The sequence below is a fragment of the Prionailurus viverrinus genome, chromosome A2, assembly GCF_022837055.1.
Source record: "Prionailurus viverrinus isolate Anna chromosome A2, UM_Priviv_1.0, whole genome shotgun sequence".
Taxonomy (NCBI): domain Eukaryota; kingdom Metazoa; phylum Chordata; class Mammalia; order Carnivora; family Felidae; genus Prionailurus; species Prionailurus viverrinus.
Window position 1 is genome coordinate 22,402,691 of NC_062562.1, and position 20,029 is coordinate 22,422,719.

Sequence of the window (20,029 nt, forward strand, 5' to 3'; positions counted from 1 at the left end):
CCTCCCACCCCCCATCAACCTTCAGTTTATTCTCAATTTTTAAGAGTCTCTTATGGTTTGGCTCCCTCCCTCTCTTTTTTTTTTCCTTCCCCGCCCCCATGGTCTTCTGTTAAGTTTCTCAGGATCCATGTTTTATAAGTTTTTTATAAGTACTAGATTTGTAGTTAAATGTTATTTTAAAATAAAACATAGTCTTTTTAAAAAATAAATGTGAAGACTATGTATTTGGAGGTTTCTAAATGTGCTGCCCTCAGCTCTTTCCTCTGTACATGGGAGCAAGAATGGGGTTATTGTAATTCTGAGGAGCAATGCTTTGGGTATAAAGACTCAGCTCTTGCTACAGACATGTGAGCACAGATCTGCCCTTTCTTGGGAAAAAAGGAACTGCATATGGCTGGTCCTGTTTGCCCAGTCTTGTTGGTGTCTGATGTTCCTGCCTTGTTGGATTGACACAAACTTAAAAAAAATGTCTTCTTGATCCATCTCCTCTATCTTTTTTAAACCACATACAGACTATAAACTAGAAGTTTAGCCTCAGTCCTTAGCAATGTATGGAAATACCTTTGTTGGAAATGGCTCCACTGATTTATTAATTCCTGCTTCCACTTCCCTTTGCTCAAGGCTCACCTTCTCTGTGTTATTTTAAAACATTGGCAATAAATAAATAAATAAATAAATAAATAAATAAATAAATAAATAAAGTTGGCATCGGTCTACCTATGTCAGACCTACCACGGGTGCTGTTTTAAAAATGTAGATCTGTGGCTTACTTAATTTGAATCTCTGGAGGGTGGGTGTTGGGGTAAGATGTGATCCAAGGCCCCTGGTGATCCTGATGTTCGGTGAAGTCTAAGAACCCTCCCTACCCTGGCCAGAGCCACTGTCATCTCTCACCTGGACCACTTTGGTGGCCTCCTACTTTTGTGTCTGTGCTCTACCCTGTCTCCCTATGGCTGTGGTTCTCAAACTTGGTTGCACATTGGAACCAAGAGAGATTAAAAGACTCTCTGCTCCAGAGGGTTTTATTTAATTGTGCTTGGATGGGACCTGGGTCTTCAGACTTGTAAGAACATCACAGGAAAATCAAATGAGCAGCCAAGTTGTGCATGACTTCTCATGGCTTATTCTCCATTCTCTACACTATAAACACACTTACCCTTTTACAAGATTATATGTGGCTCATATCAGGCTCCGACTCAGTCCCTTCTGTGGTTCTGTTCTCTAACAGTGGTTGCAAGGGCCTTGTTGTCTGTCCAAGTTCATTCTCTACAACCTCTGCTAATTGACTCCACTCCATTTCCACTGGTGCCTTCAAAGTCCCAGTGGCTGGGACTTTCTGTTCCCTTCTGTTCCCTTCACCTGGAGCATTCTTCCTCAATAGCCATGTGTCTTGTTCTGCCTCTCCCACCCCATTTTGTCCAGATCCCTGATGACATGTCACATTATCGGGGGGGGGGGGGGCTTCTCTTCCTCTCTTGTAGCTTTCATCACTCTCCATTGCCTTACTGTGCTTTATTTTCTTCATAAGCATTTAATCCAACAAATAAATGTTAGATATGAATTTGCCATTAATTATCTGTTTTACTTTCATGAAAATGTAAACTCCCTAAAGACAGAGTTTGTTTTAATGGTTTATCCATTTTATCCCCAACACCAGGAAAGGTCCCTGGTACATAGTAGGTGCTCAGAAGTTACTTGTGACAGATGGAGGATGACCTGTTACGCTCAGACTGTTTCAAAAGCATGGTCATTGACAATGTACCATTCATTACCAAAGGGACTTGTGGGGGAGTTGGCGGCCGCCTGTTTTCTGGCTGTAAAACGTGTCCACGATAGGTGTACTGGCAGACACTCTTCGTCCCCTATTTTGATAGCTATAGAAAGAAGAGATTTGGTTCATTATTATTATAAACTCAAACTACCTATATTCACCATGAGAGGAATGGTGCCTCTCACATTTTCTGGTGGGAATTGCATCTACATGAGTAAGCATGATTTGTTTTTTGGAAAAACTGGATTGAGATTTTTGTTTGTTTCACTTGGGAAATTTTATACTAAGCAGATTAAATTAAGTGACTTTGAACTTAGAAATGTCCACATTCTAAATTTTATTAAGCTTAATTGGGTTTATAGAATACTTAAAGACCATACAAACTTAAATGGGAGATCAAAATGAACTAATAGGTTGATGCAGACTTTCCCCCGCTGCCTTTGTGCTGCATTAATGAGAGTGGTGCCTTCATGCCTGCAAATGATGAACACAAAACCCTGGCTTTCTGGGGAGCCTCAGTGTGTCCTTCCTGCTGTGGTCTGAACTGTGTGGTGCCTCTGTCCCTCGATATTCTGTGCTGTGAACCTGGCTTTCAAGACCACCTCTGATGTGAAAAGTAGTTGGCCTCAAGGCAGACTTGTGAACATTTCTTTAAAGGTGCTTCTTGGGGAAGAAATCTCTAATTGTTGGAAATAATATCTATCAGATTACGGAATCTGCTAATGATGGAAATGAGCGATTTGATTGTGTTACTTCTCCAGCTTTTGCACTCAGTTAATTGAGCGGTGGACTATGGCAGCCCCCCCATGGAAAATGCAGGGCTGGGTCTTAATGGCCACATTTCATCTCTTGTGTTGAATTTTCAGTGCTACATTGATTCTCCCTAGGTCCTTGTGGAATGGTTCAAGAAGTTGCCGTCTGATTACTTTCTGCTCATTTAGAATGATCTTCAATTATTAAAGCAATACTTGTTCATTTGTAAAAACATTCAAATGATAGAGACATTTGTGAAATAAAAAGTATAAGTCCCCTTTAAGAAAAATAGGATTCTGTGCTATACCATATCCTACAACTTGCCGTTGCTCCCCTCACCAGTTTATACCGGATGTCTTTCTACATGAGTACATATCTACAGGGTATTCGGCTCTGTGAATGGACTGTAATTTTTTTTTTTTTTTTAGCCATTCAGCTATCAAGAGACACTTAAGCTCTAACAGTTATTGACTATTACAAATAGTGAAGGTGAACGTTCTTGTAGCTTTACCATTTTTGTGTATTGGTGAAAATGTATAAAATGAAATTACAAGGCTTTATGAAGACGTTCAACTCTATAGTTTTTCCATATGCCTATCACTTCCTGTCATCTTTGATACCTGCTCAGCTCCTACGGGTATTTTTGTTGTTGTTGTTATCTTGGCTATAAAATAAATGCCTAGAGATAGAATTACTGGGCCTGAAAAAATTACAAATAAAAAATGCTATGGATATTGTTAAATTGCTCTCCAAAATGTTTATTTTGGAGTAAAAATGCCTTCTCTTTTGTTGCCAGTTGAAAGGCATCATTGTGAGAAATCCAGGGTGTGGACCTAGTATTGTTTGATGATGTTTATTTTATAGGCAGAGATGTGACAAGTCCTTTCCATGCCGTTTCTACTCAGATAAGGAGGCCAGTCCCCCAGGGAGCCAAGGGCGCCACATAAATGGAAATATTGAACATGATTCTGATCCTCTTTTCATAAGCAGTAAAATAAAATACAAACTAACAAAATAAATATGATGCCTATAAATCCTTTAGCACGTACCTGACCCAGGACCCCGTTCCCAGGGCCAGGTAGGGGTCACAGCAGTGGTATAGGAGCCATGGTGGGGGTGTGGGGGCTGCAATGCTGGATTCCATTATTGTGGTTATTGTTAGCACAGTTCTTTGAGCAGTCATGTCTGGCCTGAAGTTTGGCACGATCCTGCTGTTTTTCCAAATGGGTTGCCATCTTTTTAAGTGAGGGATTATAGAAGTCTTGCTAGTGGTTCACAGCCTTGTGCTGGAGCTTTAACCATGCCGCTGAGAGAGAACTCAGTTTATCCTGAGGTTCTTAATCTGCATGGCAGAGGAGGTTTGGTGCATGCGAACATACGGGCTGCTCTGTGCCACATCTTTTCCTATTTGCCTGCAAAGATAGACCCCTAGCTTCATTTACGAAGAGCTATCTTTTAAGCTTTCTGCTTCATTAAAAGCCAGTGGGGATGCAAGTTTTTATCAATCTAGGGTTTCCCCTTAAAACAGCTTAAATTTGAAATGAAAGGTGAGGACTTATTAAAAAAAAAAAAAGCATTGGTCTGGGTCTCAAAACACTGTGTTCCAGTGCTGGCTCCTCTGGGTGCTGGCTCTGGGCCATGGGGCTGGTTGGGGTTTTCTATGTGGACAGACCCAGCATCTTGAAGAGATTGAGAGGAGGCCCCAGTGTTATCCCAAGGCAGGACTAGATGAATTATTTTTTTAAGTTTATTTGTTTATTTTTGAGAGAGAGAGAGTGCAAGCAGAGGAGGGACAGAAAGAGAGAGAGAGAGAGAGAGGGAGAGAGACTCTCAAGCAGACTCCCCACGGTCAGCGCAGAGCCTGACATGGGGCTTGAACTCAGATGACCCAGGACTAGATGAAATTAAGCAAATCATTTTAATTAACTGGACCTCAGCTACTGCCTACATCAGACATCTTCAGCTAAATGCCCACAGTGGCCAGGCAGGAAAAGTGAACAAGAAAGTGACTTTATGTAGGGCTTGGTCAGTGATAATCACTTTTGGCCACGTGAAACTGACTCTTCTCTTTTTTCCTCCAAGAGAAGCCAGAATCTCCCAATTTAAGTAATAATAATAATAATAATAATAAATAAATAAGTGACATATCCTTTCTCCCTCAATGTGACTCCATTGGGAATAGTGTGGGAAAGAGTGAGGGGAATGAAGAGAGGCAAATCTCTCTCTGCCTGCTCACCCACTCAGGAAGCACCCTTGGAGGAGTTGTGATGGATGAAATGACTGCCTTCGTGCACACAAGTGAGGACAGGCTGAGGTTATGTAATGATAACATGTGTTTAAACATTTCTTTAGGAGCATCTGGGTGGCTCAGTCTGTTAAGCATCTGACTCTTGATTTCGGCTCAGGTCATGATCTTGCAGTTTGAGCTTGAGCCCCACATTGGGCTCTGCACTGACAGCACAGAGCCTGCTTGGGATTTTCTTTCTTCCTCTCTCTCTCTCTGCCCCTCCCCTTCCCTCTCTTTCCAAATAAATACATAAAAACTTAAATACACACACACACACACACACACACACACACACACACACACATCTCTTTAAACTAGCTTTCAAGCTATAGTGCCCAGAGAAGAGGATATTTATAATTAAAACAAAATCTAGAGCGCCTGACTGGCTCAGTCGGTAGAGTACATGATTCTTGGTCTTGGGGTTGTGAGTTCAAACCTCATGTTGGTCATGGAGCCTACTTAAAAAGATAATAATTAAATAAATAAAAGAAAACACAATCTGCATTTTTTTTCACTCAGCTGGGAGCATTCATGTATTTTTACCCATTCATATAGTGAGCTGTGCTCCATCAGGACATAGCCAGGGGAAAGAGGCACACCTCTTCCTTCCCTGCATCAGGTGGACAGGCTAGCGGGAATCAACCTCACAGACGTAACCACACAAGATACTAGTTATCTACACTATAATAAAGGCACTGAAGGGGCAGTAGGGGTGCCTGAGCCAGTTTCAGCGGGCTGGGGGGACACCAGCTGGTAAAGCCTCTCGTACCACATATCCAGTGTCTTCATCCGATAGTATGTCTTCGTTAACTGAGCCACAAAGAGGTAGCCACAGCACCATCCTTGGCCCGCCAGAAGACTTTTGTTTGGACTGTGTAGTCTTCAGCCATGTACCATTTTAAATTTGAATTCAAGAGTTGTATCCCTTTTATTTCCTCTTCTCCCATCTTACCCGCAAGTACTACTTTGGGGGATGGATTGCACTCTATTTCAGAGAATTCTAGCCTCATGGGAGAGAGTTGAGAAAGCAGTAGAAAATGAGAGAGACAGGGTTTTACATGTGTTTTCTACTCTTTGGGAACCAAATGCTTAAGAAGGCAAGAAAGAGTCCCCATTGGTCTCCTGGCTACAGGCCGTGCCTCTGGTCCCACTTAATTACCTCCTAAAATCACGCCAGACACCACAGATGGTAAGACTCTCTGCAGCCTGTCCTCACCATTGGGGGAGAGGGATGTTGAGGGTCTTTTGGTGGCGTTTGTATTCCCAGGAAGAGCATACCCTGCATTTCCTGTGTGGATGAGGAAAATGGTTGCGGATTTGGTCCAGACCTGGACGATCCTTGTCCATATGTTTGTAGCAAACCCAGACCCGTGATGTTGCCATTTCCCATTTCAAGTTGCTCTCCTCTGTCGTGTGTTGCACACCGAAAAACAACCACCACCAGTGCCATATGGTTTAAAAGATCAAAGGCCTGAGTTTTGAATATATTTCTAGCTGACTGTACTTCAAATGTCTTAAATATGTTCCTACAGATGGGAAGCCTGGGGCATTAAAGAGGTAAAGCACATGTGTGTGTGCCACGCATGTGATCTGGGGCAGCAGAGTGAAAGGTGAACACCACTGATGCCTGTGTTCCTCTTCCTCTCAGGTCCGCATCTTCACCTACCTCATTGGACGGGAGGCTGCTTTTGCAGACAATCTCAAGTGGATGGCTTGTGCCAACAAAGGTAGGTTCCCCCCGTGTGCTTGGCTCTGAGTAACTTCCCCTCGGATGTGCCAAAATTGGGGTAGTCCTGAGCAAGTAGAAAGTTCTAAGAGAAGGCTATGAGTTCTAAGACAACATTTGGGTGTTTCTAGATGAGTTTTGATAACTTATAATAGCATCTCCGGAAATACATTTAGAAATTTCGAGGACATTGTCATGTGGAATGGTTAACCTTCTACATTCTGCCGCTTAGTTGCTGGGTGACCTTGGGATGATTACGATGGCATAGCACTTTACTGATCACCAGATACCCGTGTGTTCACTCCACCTTCCTAGTCCCCTTGCAGTTAGCTGGGGCCTCAAGGCAGGTTCAGTAGGCCGTGAGCAAAACCAACCTGCATCATTCCTAGGCTAAAGCGCGTTAGAGCTAGTATGATAGTGTCCATACAATGTTCTCCTGCCCTTGTGAACTCTGAAACTCCATGCTCTGGATGGAATAGTCATGAGATGACTTCATCAGCCCGGTTTCCTGAGTGACCACTAGGGACGGAGGCCTTTCTACTCCCCCTGCCCCCGGCTGTGTGCCGGCCCATGCTGCCAGTATAATCAATAACCCTTTGTGTTAAGCTACTGAGATTTTCAGTTTGATATGTTCCCATAGCATAACTTAGCCTACTTAACTAATCGAATTAGTTTTTAACCTGCCTCAATGTTCTAATCTCCAAAATCAGGATGTGGATAATAGTTCTTCCTTTGATTCCTATTAAATGTAAGGATTAATGAAATGGTGTATTTTAGGTACCTGGTTCAATGCTGAGGCATGGTAAATGCTCAGTAATTGTTGCCTTTTCGATATTCCAAGGTTTATTATTTAATAATCTCCTGTTGTGTGTCAGAAACAATGCTTTGGGGAAGACAGAAGGAGGGAGGTAACTGGCCCACTAGTCAGTAAAGGGCTTCTTTTCATGGTACACACAACCAAAAAGGCAAAACAGAGGAGGCAAATAGCTGGTCAAGTCCAACCCCTGGAGTCTTAACCTAGACTCCTTGAGTTCAAATCTAGCCTCCACCATCCACCACCCATGGACAAGTTACCAGACCTATCTGGGTCTGAGTTGTGTCACCTACAGAGCAGGGGTAATGATGACACGTGCCCGACACTGTTGTGAGCCTGAAATGGGGTTCTGCAGGTAAAACTGGTAGTGCAGTGCCTCACAAATGCATGTCCTGTATTATTTCCTGGTGCCATTTTGATCTGTAGGCGTGTCTTATTTCCCCTCGGAGGCTACATGTTCTATGAGAACAGGCTTTTACTCTGATTTCATCATGAGCACTTGGGGAGAGCCCAGACTCCTATCTCACTCAGAGCGAGTGCTCCTTTAACGTTTGAAAAATGAGTAAATTGGCTATACACACTTACAAAGGAAGACATGTCCTATCACATAGTAAACTAGTCTTGATAGATTTAGGTGGTCTTTTTTAATATTGTCTCTTAAGCCATGCTTTATTAAAAAAAAAAGTTCCAATGTTTGTACGTTAGTGAAGGAAGGAGGACTCCATGAAGAGTTTGCACACCCCAGCTCTTAAGACAAAGTTATTTTAGTTGCAAGCAGCTGAAGTTGCTCTCTGAAATTAAAAAGAGGAGTGTTTTGGAGAGGAAAAGGAGTGACTCAGAGCCCAGAGCGGGAAGAGAAGCTCATGTTTCATGAGGGACCAGGAGGCTGGTTTCAGTTCCTTTCTTCGTTGGTTTCTTTCTGCACCCCATGACATTCTTCCTCTTTGTAGACAGACCACCCCCCTCTGCCCGCTGTGGTGTGTGCACATCTAGAAATGACCACACCATGCCGTGCACACTCCTCTGTCCACACAACACATTGTGGGCAAGACATGATATTCAAAAGAAGAGTTTGTATCTTCTCCACTTGAGGCTGGTCAGCATTCTAAATTCTGATTTCAAGTCCCTTCATTCCCCCAGAAAAGATTATGACCCCAAGCTTGGATCAGGTCTCCCCAAGCTAAATTGGGCATGGGTGGAGGTAATCCCATAGAGAAAAATATATGTGTTCTGCGGGGGCTTAGCACTGTGAATGGGCGGGTGTGGGACATGAGTGGTGAAAAGGTGCATGGACAACCAAATAAAGCTTTCTCGCCTTTCCCTTTGCTTGACATTGTCTTGAATTCTCTGCTTCTACTTGGAACAGTCTTTTAAACCCATGTCAATCCCCTCATCTTAAAAGGAGAGAACAGCGTGGAAGGTTTTTAACATTTCCTTGAAGCACTAACATAACACATTTTACAATTAGTTTAGTTTAGCGGCTGGCTGGCCTCACTAAAAGGTATCAACAATTCTGATTGTCTCAGGATAATGCATCTGGCTTCACGTGGGGGCAAAGTAAAGGAGAAACATAGGCAATGAAGATATGGGGGTTCAGGGGATCCCAGATTTCCTCTGAGTGAAGAGGCCATTCTTGAAATAAGTTTTGGAACTTTGTTGACATTTGAAAACCTTGAGCGAACTACACTTTTCCCATTTTTTCCTTTATTTTGTGGTCTTGAAAAGAAAGAGTTCCTTTCCATTTTCAAGTTTTTAAAAAATGTTGCTGTTATTCCTGCCACATTGGATTGTAGTTGTTCCCATCAGCTAGGATGCATTTAGTCATGGGTTCTTGTTTGTATCTGTCTGTGTCCAGCTGATGAAAATTACTCAAATTGAAGTCTTGTCTTAATCAACTAATATTACACCATAATTCAGTTTTAGCCATTGTTTATAAGAATCTTTGAGGCATCCTTTTGAAGACAATTTAGTCAACTCAGAGTATTCCAGGGCCTGGCTATAGAATATAGGCCTTTAGATTTATAAGTTCTGAGTACAGCAACTTGGAAAACCCAAGGAGGTAACAGTAGCTGCCTTGCTGGCCAGGCCATCGGATTCCACAGTGATTCTCCTTCTCTTCCTGAACAAATCCAGTCATTTCCTTCCCTGCCAAAGCAAGTCTGTCTCAAGACGTCTGCCTTCCTCACTCTGCTTCTTTTCTAAAGGGCCTTGGGAATAAAATGTCATTGTTTGCCACCCTTCAAAGTAACAGTCGCCACCAAAATGTTAGCTTCCAGTCATCTGTGCCCATATAAACATTGGCTTCACGTTGCGTCAGTTATGGGGTTTCAGACCATGTAACATCGGTGAGCAAGTATTCTTCTCTGGTCATTAATTAAATCATTGTTTATAGTCTCAGATTGTTATAGTATGGAGACAGCATAACATTTTTCATCTCAAGTGACATGAGGTCCAGAGGGGGCCCCCCCCCTTACATATTTTCTCCCTGAGTCAGCCAAGTTCTTCAGTGAAATGGAGCATTAGCATTCGGGGACCAAAACAGACACAGGGGGAGCCCAGGGGAGCCCAAGGAGAAGTCTGCTGGCTGACTGGCCAAAGTGACTCAGGAGTCCTAGGGCCAGCACCTCTTCCCCGGGTCAGTAGTCAGGGACCCATTATCTGCACCAATAGAGTCTGGTAACCATGGAGACAGTTCTCAGTCAGTGCACCTCAGACACTGTCCCCTGGAAACGGATTCCTGAGGACATTCATGCCCCTTGCAGGGGTTCTCTGTCTTGTCCAATCTACTAGCAAAATCCAGAGAGGCCTGGATCTCATTGGTTTGTTTCATTTTATGCATAACTAGGTCCTATCTTGAGGGAACCAGCCCTAATGAGGCAAAGAGGCAAATCATTTTAAATGCATGAAAATAATCATTGCCACTGTAGGGTGGCTTGTGGAACTTAAAGCTCTGTATTCACACTATTGGAGGAACAAGTGAGCTGGGAAAACTGGAAAGAGGGGCCGACTAGCCCAGATACTCCATAAAGCCGTGATGACCTTCTCTAATGTTCAGTGTGCCAAGATTTTAAATAAGCAATGCCTGATTCTCCTTCAGAAATCGTGGTGGAGGGAGTGTTTTCCAGCTGTGCAAATAAAGAAGGGGCTCTGTGTTTGGGTTCTCAACCCATCAGTCATCGTTAGGTCGAATGGAAATGCCCCATGAGTCTCTCTTGGTTGTCCCTCTGGTCAGCTTGTCCCTTTTTGATGGGTTAATGGTCATTTTCTCCTGATCTGAGAGAGAACTGGTGGCCTAAGACCTCCTCGAGCACTCAGAACCACAGTCTTTTTCCATCCCCAAATCCTTAACTTCGCCATACCTTTCCAAGTGTCTTGTCCCCTAAAAGATAGTTAAATTTATGAGCCCAGAATGGTTGTAGGTGGGATTGAGGGGAAAATGAAAATTACAACTTTTTGCCATTTTGGAGCAGGTGGGAGAAGGCAAAAATGTCATTCAGATACATTTATGTAATTTTTAAAAATTTTATACCTGTTGACCAATATCTCCCAATTCCTCCAACCCCTTCCAACCCCTGGTAACCACTATTCTACTCTGCTTCTACAAGTTTGGCTTTTTTTAGACTCCACATAGATTTCACGCATAAGTGGTATCATGTAGTATTAGTCCTTCTTTGTCTGACTTACTCACTTAGCATGGTGCCCTCAAGGGCCATCCATGTTGTCTCACTGGTAGGATTTCCTTCTTTCTCATGGCTGAATAATATTCCATTGTGCACATTCTGTAAACATGAGGATTGGAGGGGAGAGGGTAATGGTGATGAAGAGGAAGACAGGGCTACTGTTGTTAAACCACAGCTAAGCACACCAAACTGCTTACTCAATGCCAGGTAGAATGCAGAGCACTTTGGTGTGTCATCTCTGACCTCGTAAAGCTTTGGGAGGTGCGTGACCAGGAAGCAGATTTGGAGAGACTGGCACCTTGCTCTGGGTTAGCAACCAGCAGGTGGCCGAGCCAGGATCCAGGCCCGGCTGATCCAAAGCCCAAGCTTAACTCTTCACCAGGCTGTAGGGTTGCCTCTCTTTGGGGGGATGATAGTCCTGTTTCACAGAAGACTTGTGCTTGTTTCCCATCGTATGGGAGAATCTAGAAAACAGAATTTAGAGTTTGAGGAAGGACTTTAACATGCTGCAGCGCATAAAGGCTAGACCAGGATTTATACTCAGCCTGTGCGTCCCAGAAGTGATCCTGCCTCAGCCTGTGCAGGCGTGTGGTCCAGTTCCTGACATTTTACAAATGGGGACATTAAGGCTCTGAGAGGAGATGAGGTGGGAAGAGTTGGCTCAGCAGTAGAGCTGCAGACAAGCCAGCATTCCTAGCTCTACCGCATGATCCTTCAAATTAGTTTTTTCTAACATGAGATTTGAAATTAAAAATGTAATTTTATTCACAAAGGAAAAGGCTTGCTCCTAAATCTGAGGTTTGGGGCTCATTCCAATAGCTTCACACTTGACAACGATGCCCACCAGGGCCACTGGGCTCCCTGTCCAGGGGGGCATTCTCTCCCAATGGGTTCTTCCCAACTCCTTGAAGAGCCCTCATCTCTCAGGGCTCAGTAGACCTCTTGCTTGGTCTTTGTGAAAGTCCAAAGAACTGTGGAGACAGAAAGCACTTTGTAAACTACATTTTTCTGCAGAAATAAGTGGGCTTTTTTCAGCAGTGTGTGCTGTTGACAGGGAGGAGGGAGATAGAACACTGCGAGGGTCTTCCGAGAACACTGCTGTTTCCTTAGGAGAGGCACACAAGGTCACACCATCGACCTCGCTGCCCACCTTATTGCTCTGACAAGACCGGAATCTTGGCTTTCTAGTTTTCAGCTTGTCTTATTTAAGAGGCAGGCCGGGGGGAAGCCTCTGAAAAGACTCACTAGGAGCAGTGTCCATCACACCAAAGATGGAACAGGGACCCCAGCATGCGAGGTGCACAGAAAGAGTCTCCCATTGAGGACTGACTTACAGGGCCCTCGCCTCTGGCATCACCACAAAGCTGAGTATCGAGTGATGTGCCGACGGAGCATCTCACACAGAGGCATCTTTTCGACAAGGACCCTTAAGAAATCTCAAAGTAAGGGTGGTAAAATCTCAGAAACACAAAGCACCAGGCTGCCTGTGGTTTATCGCACTGAGCAGTTGTAACCCAGAGTTCACAGAAGGCTCTGCAAGGGAATAAGGTAAATAAATTGATGTTATGTAGAAAAATGAGCAGACCACTTGTAATAGATGGCTAATTTCAGCATTAATTAGTCCTTGGTAATTACCAAATGATTGCTGATTCTGTTTTCTTACATGATCTATGAAGTCCAAAAAGGCACATTAAAGAAGAGAATAAACATTCACGAGCTAGGATTTAAAAGAAATGAAAGTGAGGGGAGGGAGGAGGGCAGGTGGCCAGTCCAGAGAATGAGGAGGGAAAACAAGGGAAGCACCTATAGTTACAGCCAAAGCGGCCAGCCCTCAGTGACTTCCTGTTATCCATCAAAAGGTACATTTGTTAACTAAAACTTATATGAAAACATTTTAAAACAAAAAAGAGCCTTTCAGAAAGTTTTTAGGTTTTAATGAATTGGGGCTAGATGATAAATTTGCATTAAGCTTTGCAATATACATTATTAATAGTATTTTTATAATTTCAGCTTTTCTTACATTTTATACATCTGCATCCCTGGTCTATGTTTTCAGATAGAAGTTAGAACTGTGACATGTGACCTTTTCAGTAGATCTTCGGTGCTAATCATTGAGCAGTTCCCAGGAACTTCAGGGGAGAGCTATACATTTCCCATCCCCATCCTCAAATTCTCAGCCACCGAGACACAAACAGCCCATGAGGGTCACCCTCTTGGGGCAGGACCTCTGAGCAGCTGTGCCTGACCCTTCCCAATACGGGGAGAGGCAGTGTCTTCTGTGGTGAAGAGCAAAGGTTTTGGAATCTGATGAACCTAGATTCGAATTGATCCAGGACAAGTTACTGAGCTCAAGTTCCTCTGTATACAATGAGCACACGAGTTAGGCTGTTGTGTGGCCCAGGTGCAGGGAGACCCTCGGGCCTCATGAATGTCCCTACATTACTGTTGGTTCCCCCAGACCCCTGTGCCTGGTTTGGGGAATGCTGCTCTGGACAAGATAGGCACCAGCTTTTTGTCACATGTCATGGAGTTTATATTCCAGTGAAAGAGAACAGAGTAAAACAAATAAAGGGAAGGTGGAGTGAATCGAAAGAAGTAAGTTCAGGCAGCTCATCTCCAAATGATAACAGAAGCCAGTCATGGCAAAAGAGGATAAAAGGTATGTTGGGCAGAAGGGGCAGCAAGTGAAAGGCCCCGGAGGTGGGGGTGGTGATGAACATGCTCTGTGAGAGGAAGCAAAAGGCCAGTGAGGTGAAACAGTGGGCAAGGATGGGAGTACAGAAGGGGATTCCATCACCCAGGTGGGAAGGGGCCAGTTGATGGCGAGTCTTGGTGGTCAGAGTAAGAATTTTAATTTTATTGTAACTCTAAACAGAATCTGTTTTAGGACCTTAAGAAGGGAGATGGTGATCTGCTTTATACCTACAGACATTCCATACAACTGCCATGAGGAGTATAGATAACAAGGAGGGAGAGGCGTGAGAGGCTCTGGGGGAGAGATGATGGAGTCTTGGGAGCAATGGAGATGGGAAACAGAATTTTAAATATATTTTAGAGGCAGGGCCAGAGGAACATGCCATAGATTAGCTATGGGGTGTGGTGAGGAAATGATGGCTATCAAAGATAATTCTTATGTTTTTGGCCTAATTGGGCAGTGGCGCCATTTGCTAAGATGGGGAAGACCCACCAGGGGAGGAATGGGTTTGGACAGGGAAATTGGGAGTTGGCTTTGGACAAGTTGAGCCTGAGAATCCTGTTACTCATCCCCATGGAGGTGTCAGGTATACGGTTGGCTATGGGTCTGTAGCTCTGGGGAGAAGCCAGCTTTTCAGAACTCTGAGTATGATAAGCAAGGCCAAGTGAGTATGGTGTCCCAGCTCAATATCCTTCCAAATGTGTGATTGTGTTTCCTTCCTACTCCCTCCTATGCTAATGATCTCTCTCCCATCCTCCTCCTTACATTCATTCCCTTTCTTCTCTTGGCCCTATTTCGGAAAACCCAAATCAGGGTTTTTTACTGTTGGCTTTGAGCATTCGAATGAAAATACAGACAACTAAGAAAAATTCCTCCTAAGAGATGCTGTCTTCAGTGCACATTTGGCACAGGATCCCCAATTGGAATTGCTCTACACTGTGAATTGTTCGCCCATGTGCCCTGATGGTCCAGAACTTTCAGCTCTCTCCTTCTCCTCTCAACGTGGCAACACTTCTCTTAGCTTGTCCCCTGTGCTTTGTTTTTGGACCTAACACCCTTCCTTCAGAGCCCAAGTTTTGCCTGCTAAAGGAGAGATGAAATGCTTTCTGCTCAGTCACACTGTGATTGCAGTTGCCGTGCATAAAGGGATGATAGCATGAATGCTCTGTCACCCAGCAGCCCTCTTTAATCTTGCCTTTCCCACCTTGCCTCCAAGAAAGGGCCACCTGGAAGCCTTGTGGGAGCACCATCCCAGATGGATGTCCCTAACTGTAGTGCCTGACCTCAGAGGGAGTGCCAAGGTGCACATGGGCCCCCTCCCAGGCCACAAGCTGGAACAGGCACTCAAGGTCTGTGCCTTTGGGGCCCTGTTTCCCCTGGGGTGGGAGAGGCCCCAGCCCTGGACAGGAGTGACAATGCATGTTAATTAGCACTGTGCAGAGCTGTCATCAGGAAGCCAGAAGCCACATGGTCCCAACCTGGTTTGGGGTTGGCACAGCAAATTCAAACCAGCTGGCCTTTGTTTGGAAATGCCCTGGGAGTGTTCTAGCCCATTCTGGACAACAGAGGGGCAGGCATTTCCTTACCCGGGGCACTGTTTTAGACGAGAGGTTCTATAAACACTGTAGCAAGTGCTGTGACGGATCTGGTTCAGGGGCGTACATACCCTTCTCTGATTTGCTAGCAAGTAGGACATGGCGTGAGCTTAGTTGCAAGGGTCCTTATTGAAAGGCATGGGGAGGAAACATAAATATTGTCCGTCAGTGTCCCCTTTATTAAAATTCTCTCATGACTACCTGCCTGGAAGATAAAGTCTAAACTCCTTTCCAAGGTCCTATGTAATTGTCCCCCCCCCCCCCTCATCTCTGATCTTAACAGCATCTGACTTCCAGCCCCCCTCCCCCAGCTCCTTACTCCACCCATTCGGAGTGATTTTCAGTTCCTAGAAGGGGCCTGACTCTCCACTTAGGTCTTCACTCACACCCCTTGCTGTGCTGGATACAGTCTCCCTCTAGCTAACTGGGCCCTCACCCTCCAGGGGCCAGCTGCACTGACCATTCCTTGGGGTAGCTGGGTTTGGTGGACTGTCCCTGGTGTGGGTTTCAGCATAATATTGACCGTGCTACTTTGCAGCTGTCTGTTTACTCAGACCTGCCAGGCCCCAGGAGGTCGTGCTGATCTTGTTAATCCCTGCTTCTCCAGTGCCGGGCACCACAAAAGCCTTTCAGAAATGTTTGAGTGAAAGCCCCCCACTCCGGCGACCCAGACCTTGCTCAGCTCATGCCTCCTCTGCTAACATCTCCTAGCCCATGGCGAAGCCAACAGGACTGCTCACCGCAGAGGAGCTCAAAATCAAAACGGTGTCCCCATCATGAGACGATAGCACATTGAAGACTTTTTTTGGTACTTAGAAACCATGTCAAGCCAGCCTATTCAAAACGCAGGTCTGGTGACCACATGAGGCATGTGAGCTGGAGTTTCCGCCTCAAACACACAAAGGGCCAAATTCTGTTGGAGCAGGGTTGGAGCTAACCCTGGGTGCACCTTCGGTGGTTGCTGCCTGATACCTGTGAGAACTTGGGCGAAGCCCATCTCTTTCGTCTGCCTCAGTCATCTTGTCTTGAAAGTGGGCACAGTTATACCCACTTCCTCATGTTGCAAGAACAAACAAGACAGAGTTTGTTTACCGAGTGCTCAGTAGATTTTATGCCCCTTCACATTCGGCATAGCTATTGTTACAGTTATAAAAATGAGATGGCCTTTAAATTTTGTGGTTCATAGTTTTCCCATTGGAAATAAAGTCACTAAAGTTAAAAAAAAAAAAAGCTCCAGAATGGCATGTAGAGAGGACTCCCGTTTCTTACAGAGAAGGTGCATGTGGATGTGTGTAAATGGATGTGTTGGGAAAAAGTCCAGGTGAACTTTCTTTATTGGGTTAGCAGGGGCTTCCTCTGAGACGTGGGTTTATGGTTGATCTTAATTTTACTCCTTTTGCTTGATTATATTTTCAATATCACATGAACATATTACTCATGAAGTGGGTGATGGTAGAGATGAGATACGATGTTTAAAAAGGAAAGGGAAAAGGGGTGCCTGGGTGGCTCAGTCGGTTGAGCATCTGACTCTGGGTTTTGGCTCAGGTCACGTTCTATTGCTGATAATGTGGAACCTGCTCGGGATTCTCTCTCTCCCTCTCTCTCTCCCCCTGCCCCACTTATGCTTTCTCTCTCAAAGTAAACAAATACACATTTAAAAAATAAATTAAAAAGATAAAAAGGAAAGGAAAAGAAATGAAAGAAGTTAACTAGAGGCCAAGAAGGAATGGCCTATGCTTGCTCTGCAGTGTACTTCTTCCTGCTATTAAGCTTGTTTCTCTCTCTCGGCAGGATTTTTCACCCAGATCTCCACCTTGGCTGATGTGCAGGAAAATGTCATGGAATACCTGCATGTACTCAGCCGGCCCAAAGTCATCGATCAGGAGCACGACGTGGTATGGACTGAAGCTTACATCGACAGCACTGTGAGTCCCTGGGGCCCTTGGGGGAGAGCCTGAGGGTTTTCCTCTGTGAATTCCAGAAGATGGTGTTAACCTTAAAAATAAAACTGTCAGTTATTTGACCAGCAAAAATGCGTTTATTCAGGAATAGTAGACAATTGCAATCCAGGACAAGCAAGCTACAGCAAAACCGTAGACAAGTCCAACGTTATTTTATGGAGAAAAAGGAGAAAGTTGGGAGGGGTTGTTTTGAACTAAAATCCACTGGAGAGAAGCAAGAGTTCAAGGTGATGATGGTTTCCCATTGGCTGGGTTGCAAAGGTGCTTGATTTCTTGTAGAAGATGCAATGTACATCTTTTCCTGTTGGGGCCTGTAACTGGTGATCCTTTCCTGTTGAGTAGTCTTCTGTTGGGTCTGTGATTGACAGTTCTTCTGACCGGTCTCCCTTTCTAGCAACCAAGTCCACCTGAGTGAGGTTTTCTTTCATTAATTTTTACAATGGCTGTTCTATCACTCTTCCTCAATAATGGAGTTTGATGACATTTTCCTTTGTGGTACAGTTGTGTTGGTCCTCTGGGCAAGCAAGGTTGGTGAAAAATCATAATATCAGAATGTAACCAGCACTTTTGGCAGGTGTCTGCTCAGCACTTTGTTTTCCTTCCCATATGTGTACAGATTCTATCAGTAGCAGTTATTATGGGCTTGTTAGATTCAGTGCTAACCATCTGAGAGGCCCGGTCCTGATGATGAATCTTGAGGTCTCAGCTTGGGAAGGTGACCAACCTTTAGCCCCAACAGTGAATTGGAGCCGCCGTAGAGGCCACAGCTGCATTCTCTTCCCAGAGACGAGTGAGAATATGCTTCAATGGTGGTTACACAGGCACTGGATTGATGTTGGAACTCTGGCCATGAGCTCATTCTAAAGCAAATTCCAAGCAAAAAAAAAAAAAAAATCTGATGCAGAATTAGTGTAAAAGGAGGAGCTTTGCCAATCATCTAGCAATGGCTCAATGGCCAGGTTTCTTGTATAATTTCAGGGTGATTTTTCAGAGTGATAATGAGTCTGATGGGAGTGGCATTTTTCATTTATTGATTGTAAATGTTCTCACAGGGCCTCTCTCCCATCGTTTTTGTTGGAATTAACATCACATTAATCACTGTAACCCAGGCACAGCTGTCCTCTGGAGTGATCTCAATGGCTGCGGTGGGCCGGCTTTTCTCTCCATGAGCTCTCTCATTCTTGCTGCATTTCTGGCAGCTGTAGGTGAATGCAGGGCAGAAACAGCATATGGGGACCCAACTTGGGGGACACCGTGGTGGCCTACCCCTTCCCGGGGAGAAATCACCCTGCATGGAGATGAATGCTAAGGTGAAAAACCCTCTCTGGTTGCCAGGGAGACCTGGGGCATTCATCATTTCCGTAGTCTGACCCCAGTTTGGTTTAGAATCATGGCAATGAAATAACTAAGCTGCCCCATCTATGTGGGCACCATACTAACAGCAATAGCCACAGCAACACCACTGGTGGTTTCATCTCTTATGTGTGGTTGAGTATGGCAGGAAAAAGCCTTAAAGAAAAGGAGCCATGTGACTATTGCCAAGAATGAAGTGAGCCAGTCACCCAGTGGTTTGAACAGGGTTTGATCAGCCAGTTTGATCAGGCATTTTATTTATTTCATCAATTTAAGACCTATAAAACAGAGCCTCTATGATTACAACATAGTGGTACCAGCAACCGAGAGATAGGTCAGTAGAATAGGAGGTCCAAAAAAAAAAAAAAAACAAGGGATCCAACTACATATGGAAATTCAGTATAGATAAAGGTGTCATCTCAGATCACTGGGGTCAGGATGGTCTTCATAATAAACGCTTTTGAGAAAACTAGATGCCATTTAGAAAAAGATGAAACTAGTTCTATTTGTCACATCCTACCCAAGAAAGAAATCCAAGTGGATCAGTGGTCCAAACTGTAAAAAATGAAATGATGCAAGCACTTTGAACGAAACCTGGGTGAATCCCTCTATAACCTGGATTCAGAGAAAATCTTTCTGGCAATGGCTCTGAAATCCAGATGCAATGAAAAGAAACATGAATAAGTTTAACTCCTTAAAGACAAAACCAAATGAAAACCAACTTTGATAAGTCAAAAACCACGATAAGCAAAGTCAAAGGCACAAGGTAACATGAGAGAAAATATTTGCAACATAGAGCACACTTAAGTCATTAATAACCTAATATATAAAGAACTTTTTAAAATTGAGGGTAACACCTTAATATTCCTATTTTTAAAAGGTTAACAAAAGACAGTAGACAATTTACAAAAATAGTAACAATTCTTTTCCACATATGAAAGATGTACAGTTTCACTCGTAGAAAGACAAGAAAAATGAAAAGCACACCCTAGTGAAATACAATTTGGCATCTATCAGAGTGGCAAAAATTAAAAGCCTAACCGTACCCTCCGTTGATGAGGCTGTGGGAAAAAGGAACACTCCTAGACTGTGTGTGGGAAGAGAATGGGGACATCTCTATGAAGGGACATTTGCATTTATCCTTGGACCCAGCAATTCCACGTCTAGGAATGCACTCTGAAGACGAACCTGCAGCAATATGAAAATACATGTGCACAGGTTTGTCCATTACAGAAATGCATGTCATTTCAAAATACTGAAAGTTACCTAAATACACAAGCATAAGAGAGAGATTATGATAAACCATCGTACATACACATCATGGGTCTTAATATGAAAAACAGGAATGAGGGTGATTTGGTTTTCCTGGTAGATATAGAAGGATTTCCAGGATA

General features: G+C 44.1%; 1 protein-coding gene across 1 annotated transcript in view; it reads left to right on the forward strand.

Moving 5' to 3' along the window:
• Positions 1–20,029, forward strand: part of CACNA2D3 (calcium voltage-gated channel auxiliary subunit alpha2delta 3) — an 865,909-nt gene that overhangs the window by 560,707 nt on the left and 285,173 nt on the right. Inside the window, exons 12-13 of the mRNA XM_047850751.1 lie at positions 6,460–6,538; positions 17,113–17,246. Coding sequence (XP_047706707.1) covers positions 6,460–6,538; positions 17,113–17,246 — 213 coding nt within the window. The remainder of the gene's footprint in view (positions 1–6,459; positions 6,539–17,112; positions 17,247–20,029) is intronic.